Source organism: Danio rerio, chromosome 21, assembly GCF_049306965.1.
Source record: "Danio rerio strain Tuebingen ecotype United States chromosome 21, GRCz12tu, whole genome shotgun sequence".
Classification (NCBI taxonomy): domain Eukaryota; kingdom Metazoa; phylum Chordata; class Actinopteri; order Cypriniformes; family Danionidae; genus Danio; species Danio rerio.
The window spans coordinates 42,736,582-42,743,716 of record NC_133196.1 but is presented as its reverse complement, the minus strand read 5'-3'; the positions used below and the strand labels follow the sequence as shown (position 1 = coordinate 42,743,716).

At 39.0% G+C, this 7,135-nt stretch overlaps 1 protein-coding gene across 2 annotated transcripts in view; it reads right to left on the bottom strand.

Moving 5' to 3' along the window:
• Positions 1-5,178: 5,178 nt before the first annotated feature.
• pafah1b1b (platelet-activating factor acetylhydrolase 1b, regulatory subunit 1b) overlaps positions 5,179-7,135 on the bottom strand; it is a 30,262-nt gene continuing 28,305 nt past the window's right edge. The window contains exon 11 of one of the 2 annotated variants that reach the window (XR_012396504.1): positions 5,179-6,868. Coding sequence is in view for 1 of the 2 variants with exons in the window: in NM_201346.1 (NP_958503.1) it covers positions 6,733-6,806 (74 nt within the window). In the remaining variant the exon portion in view is untranslated. 2 annotated transcript variants of the gene reach the window in all.

Genomic DNA, 7,135 nt, shown 5'->3' with positions numbered 1-7,135 from the left:
GTTAGTGCATGTCTGCGTCCGTTTCACACACAACCTGCAGATTCCGACACGTGCAGCTTAACAGACTTGAAACACATTTATCAGTATACAGCACAGAAAGTCTGCCTGCCATTCACAGCTTCTCTCATTGACATTTTACAGGTTCAGTGTAAGCTGTGGAGTGATGATGATGATGATGAAGTGACAGCCAGGTATTCAGCTTCTGTGAGTCACTTGTAAACATTTAACCTCTCTATATTTGTAGACTTTGTCTTTTTATGTATTTGTGGGAATCAAAAGAGATATTTTTAAAGTGGGATATTTTATTTACTTATTTTTGTTGTGGAACTTCATTGATGAATAATGCAGTCCGGTCTGTTTTGATTTTTAGGAGTTTATAGTGTCTTAAAATGCACAATATGGGAATCAAATATATATTCTCGAATTTTTTACACTCATTTATTCATGATAAACTTTTAAACTTACAACAAAGTTTCTGGTCCAAGGCTTTCCACAAACTTTTCCCAGACTTTTTTTGCTCTGCAAGTTGCATGTGTCTAAAAATGTTTAGCAAAATGTGACATTGTATATTGGTCAAAAATCACAGATTTTTCATGTATGCTAATATAAATATAAATATAATGTTCCATGAATAATCAATTGTAAATATATCGTAACATATTCATTCATTAGTATTTTGCATTGTTGATATTTTGGAAAACTTCATTCATTCATTTTCTTGTCGGCTTAGTCCCTTTATTAATCCGGGGTCGCCACAGCGGAATGAACCGCCAACTTATCCAGCAAGTTTTTACGCAGCGGATGCCTTTCCAGCCGCAACCCATCTCTGGGAAACATCCACACACATTCATACACTATGGACAATTTAGCCTACTCAATTCACCTGAACCACATGTCTTTGGACTGTGGGGGAAACCGGAGCACCCGGAGGAAACCCACACGAAGGCAGGGAGAACATGCAAACTCCACACAGAAACGCCAACTGAACTGAGGTTCGAACCAGCGACCCTCTTGCTGTGAGGCGACAGCTCTACCTGCTGCGCCACTGCCTCGCCTTTTGGAAAACTTTAAAGTTATTTTTCCTCAATATTCAGATTTTTATTTATTTGATCCTTTGAATTCTAGACTGTCAAATAACTGTGCCTCGGCCAAATATTGACCTGCACTTCAGCTTTCAGATGTGTTGAGTGTTTTGGAAAGTAACTTTGGAACGTAGTGCATTACAACATTGAGTTACTCCCCCAAAAAGTAACTAGTTGTGTTACTTAGTTACTTTTTATAAGAAGTAACATGGTACATTACTTTTGTGTTACATTTTTATTACCTGGCTGAGGCTTGATCTCTTTCAGAACTAGTTTTTCTTTATTTTTTTAATAGAGGAGCTCAGCGATTAACAATGCACCGTGTAACCTACACCAACCTTTATAATAGACATTAGATAAAAAGATAATGTTATCTGAGAACTTCCTGAGCTATACATGCCATATATTCTGATTATTGAAAGTTTAAAGCAATGTTTGCTACTTTTGTACTATTACTCTTGAGTAAAATCACTGTCCATTGAGATATAATGCCCTTTGCCTTTTCTTCGACGTGTTCAAAATAATGAACACATTCTCTCTCATTGACCGTGCGATTCATTGTGACCTCTAATTTTAATTCAGCAATTTATTCTTTAAAAGTTGATTAAACTAAATAGTACATTATTACTTAAAATACTTCAAAATATTATTACCTTTCTAAAAAGTATCTTACTGTAATGCGTTACCCCCCAACACAGGTTATATTAATCTTGATTTCAGAAAACTGACACTTATGACTGGGTTTGTGGTCTTGGGTCACACATATAGTCAATGCAACGAGAACCAGTTTTTATTTTTATTTTTTTAGTAAGAACACGTGGCTTTGAGCATTCAGACTGTTTTGAGCAGTCATGTGTTATAAATTAGAATCAGCATCTGGAATAAAACTTTTTTTTTTTTTTTAGATTTATTTGTGAAGCCGCAGGATTCTTCGTTTTTAACGCAAGAGCGCACTCTAGTGGGCAACTAGCTGACAGATACTGGCTGGATCGATAGAAAGACATGCATATAAATATTCACACAGACATAGACAGACAAAATGAACAGACAGACAGACTGACAGATGGATACAGTAGATAGATAGATGGATAGACGGATAAATAGATAGATATTTGGATAGTCAAAACGGAGAGATGGATAGATATATGGATATATAGATGGATAGAAAAGTAGATGGATAGGCAGATAGATGGATAGGTAGATAGACAGACACACAGATAGATAGGGTATCTACTGTACGATGGTATTTAGATATAGCCATCCGTACGTCATATGCAAAAATGTAGCTGATTCTTTATCAGGTTTCTTTTCCGTGTAGTCATAATTCCTTTTATTATCGGTACTTCTGTGTGGCTTATTTTATTCATCAGTATTGTTATACTGATGAAAAAAATTAAGCTACACAGAAATACTGATGAGGAAGAAAAATGTATTTGACCCTCTCACATCGTCCTTTCCATACAGTGTCCATCTCAGACTTTAGTCTACACACACACACACACACACACACACACACAGTTGCCAGGATACAGTCGCTGCTGTCTGTCTGGTGAGGTGCACTGAAATAGACTACAGACCAAATTTAAAAACCCATCAAAGGTCTCATCTGTCTGTACCTGTATAGGGAACATTAAACATTACAACCTTTCATGATTTCCAATGATGCCTAAAAAATGGCAGAAAACCAGTGATAATTCTTTTTAAGTTTAAATTATTGGCTTGCATTATTTTCATATATATTATTGACATTTTCTCTGCGTGCAGCTTCATCCTCTGTTTCCATGGAAACATGCAAGGTCAAAATCAAAGTGATCTTCACAGATCAAATGAAGATAATCAGTGTGTGAGATTAACCCCCCCCCCACCAAACTTTACTAAACTAATGTTTCTCAACAATCAGTTTCACTTCAATAACGCTTTAATCTGAATGGATCAGGTTTTAACACATGCAGCCTGAATTGTTTTTTTATTTGTATTTTTTTTACATTTAAAAAGCCATAAATGTTTAAAAAGCCATTTCTGAGCGTAATATATAAAGATTTTTTTTAAATTTATTTGGCTCCCCTTATTTGTTTTTCTGCAAACCAAATGAGTTCATACATACACCAAGTTATACACAAGTTATTTAATTAATTTTTAATAATTAGTAAAAAACGGAATAATTTGTCAATTTCACAGGGAATTATTTCCATATCGTCTAATTTCAGATGCATTTAAAGCCCATTTAGACTTTCTAGAGATGATCTTAGCTGACTAAACTATAAAACTTTTGTTAGCTAAAATAAATACTTAAGAAAATAACTAAATCATACACAGAAATACACCTTAAAATCAGCTAATTGCCAAAGGAAATTCTTACTGTTATCGTTTAAAACAAAAATGAGCGCTATAAAAACAAAAATGCACAACCATAAATAAATCAAAATAAATAAAAACAGAAAATCTGAAAATAAATAAATTAAAAATAAATATTTAATTAATTTCAATGTATTTGCAACGTAATGCGTTTATTTAAATAGCATATTTGTGTATGGCCATACACCAAAAGTGCTTCAAGAAGGGGGTCTCTCCACTCCAACACTAGTGTGCAGCATCCACTTGGATGTTAAGACGGCAGCCACGGGACAACAGCGCCAATTCAGTGGATGGGGTTGAATGGGAGGCCAGTAAAGGCCAATGGAGGGAATTTGGCCAGGACACCGGGGTTACAGACCTACTCCAAGAAGTGCCATGGGATTTTTAATGACCACAGAGAGTCAGGACTTCAGTTTTAACGTCTCATCCAAAAGACAGTGCTCACTGACAGTAGTGTCCCCTTCACTTTACTGGGGCATTAGGACTCTCACAGCCTCACTAAGGGTGCTTTCACACTTGGTTCAATTGCCAGGTCCGTACCAGAATTCGATTGTCCCCCCCTTGCCACCTCCTCAGTTGGTTTGTGTTCACACTGTCTTTTTCCTTGCTGAATCTCGGAACGCTTTCGTCATCGATCTGCTGTTTTGTTTATGGCCGTTGCTAGGTGACAGTCACGAAAGCAAGCGCTGAAATGGAAAGACGTCCGCACATCGCGATCATTCAGCTCTTGGTTTTGGACATAGCGAAAAATTACTGCAAAAATATTATGAACATTCAAAATATCACACAGTGTCAAGCAGTGAGACAAGCAGACATCACTGTGTTTGCCCTGGCTCAGTCCCGCGTACTGAGCGCGCACACACACACACACAAACAAACATTATGAAAACGATAGTTTGTTTTACGGTTGGCGCTTCACTTCCGTTATTTGGTATGATTGCACTAATATCAGGGTGAGGCAGTGGCGCAGTAGGTAGTGCTGTCGCCTCACAGCAAGAAGGTTGCTAGGTCGAACTTTAGTTGGCGTTTCTGTGTGTAGTTTGCATGTTCTCCCTGCCTTCACGTGGGTTTCCTCCCGGTGCTCCAGTTTCCCCCACAGGTCCAAAGACATGCGGTACAGGTGAATTAGGTAGGCTAAATTGTCCGTAGTATATGAGTGTGTGTGTGTGTGTGTGTGAATATTTCCCAGAGATGGGTTGCGGCTGGAAGGGCATCCGCTGTGTAAAATCTTGCCGCATAAGTTGCCGGTTCATTCCGCTGTGGTGACCCCAGATTAATAAAGGGACTAAGCCGACGAGAAAATGAATGAATGAATACATTTATATCAGAAGTGAACCGTACCCCAGATCACCTTTCAGACGGACTCTGGTATGGTTCAGGGGTGCGCACCAGAGTTCAAAAGACACGTTCACACTATGAACCCGGGTGCGGACCAAAAGTGCTAGTGTGAAAGCACCCTAACACTACTTCCAACAGCAACCTAGTTTTTAAATGTGGTCTCCCATCCAGATACTGACCAGGCTCAGCTTTGCTTGGCCTCAGCGAGTAACCGGTCTTGGGCTGCAGGGTGACATGGCGTGGCTCTGTCTACTTTTTAAGTTTTACTTCTTCACAAATATTAGTATTTTTATTTCACTCCCGCTTTTTGGAAATTATTTATTCAAAAACATTTAAAAATACCACACTACTTGGTCACGCCTGCATACGGCAAAGAAAACCACAACAAATGAGCTGATTTATATTTACAGATATTTTATTATTTTAATTATGTTGCAAACAATGACATCAAGATATACTGATGGACAATTATTTCTTTATGCGAGTGCACGAGTGTGTGTGTCAACAGTGAGAGCACAAAAAGCAGAATGTAGTCCTCGAGAGGGGGGATTCTCAGTACATCGACAAGGCAGAGAAAAGCGAATAGCTGGAGTCAAGAGTCCACTGTGTGCTCACAGACACACAATCTCTCACACACACACATACATACACTCTCACACAAACTTCGGGATGGCAGTGGTCGGGCATACGCGACTCGACTGTTGGAAACAGTACCAGCAAGCACAGCAAACTACTCACCACTGACGCGACTGTTGCTCCTGTCCACTGATCGTCCTATAAATGTGTTTACAGAAAACACACACACACACACACACCTCAACAGAGAGCACAGAGCAGCCTATAGATATTGCACGTCCATCTACTGTAGAGGTTTCGTCCACAATGTTCAAGAGAGACTGACTAAATGAGCCTGAAGGAGGTCTCCTGAACTCTTCACAAACGCGCAGGCAAGCAGCTGAATCAAGAAGCAATGAAAGATGGAAGTGTATGAGCGAGTGGTGAGGGGCAGTCAAGAGTGAAAGCTGGGAAATATACTGTAGTAGAGGAGCTAAATCAAATAGAGCTGTGTTTGTCCCGAAAGTTGAACGCAGTGGTGACAATGTGTGCACTTAAGAATGAGAAAAAACAAACAAAATGGCACTTCTCTTGCCCTCTGTCAGTAAATAAAGTATGTTGAGATCCTCCATTACCAATATGCGGCAACGGAAAGTGTCAGAATTGGATTTTCTGTACAAAAACAAACAAACAAACAAAAAAAAACCAAGGTAAACCCTGCGTGAAACACTATTTCCTCCAGGGACAAGTGCACTTTACTGATCCATGCGATTCCTTTCGGATGCGATAATGTTTTTGATTTGCTAAAACAGCTTCAGTTTAAAGGTCTTCATGGATGAGAATGCTTCTGAAGATGTATTTACCGCTTCTTAAAGTGACGGATACGAGAATCTGTGTGTAAAAGAGAGAACATTCATAGCGTTAAATGACAGAACAGACACGTGAAGCTGTTCGTCTTCAGTCAGTTTAAATGTCTTCTCGATAAAGCAGAAAGCGACGAACGTCAAACGAAAAGAAGCACGAACGGTTTGGAGCGCCTGTCTGCCGAATTCCCCAAACAGCATCATTCTGCCTTCTGTTCAGAAACGCTTGAGGCTAGAGCAGCGCCTGTGCTCTGCTTCTCTACCGTACTTTTAGATGACGAGAAGCAAAAAAAAAAAAAAAAATTCTTTTTTACAGTATACAAGTTTTCAGATTCACCATGCAAGAATACTTATTTACTCGTTTCTTTTTTTCTCCTTGTGAGTGTCTTGTGTAACATTTAATAAGCTCAAACTACATCCAGAGTAATTTACATAAAAGGACAATAGTTATTAGAAGAGAGCTGGATGAGGTGGGAATGAGTGCGTCCTGAAGAGCAGGCGTGGGATTGGCCGAAGGGAAGGGGCGGATCCTGTGGCGATCAGCGACATTCCCACACTTTGACCGTTTGATCTACACTTCCTGTTACCACGTAAGGAGAAGTCTTGTGGAAATCTGTGGAAGAAAGGTGAAGTTGAATTAGATTTTCATACAAATGGTGCTTCCCAAATCACATACTTAAAGAGTCACGAAACACCAAAACACATTTTTTTGAGCTGTTGACAGTTGTATATGTGACCCACACTGCTAAAAACACTATTAGGACACCTATATTTCACTAAAAAGTGTAAATTGGTTGTTTTTGCGTTATTTCAAGCAAATTTGCACTTCCTGTTTGAAACGAATTTTTGAAGCTGTGTCATGGCCATGACATAATAGCATGTATTCCAGCGTGCAGACTGGGCATCTGTGCCTGAGTGAGTCTTATTACGTCTTACAGTGTG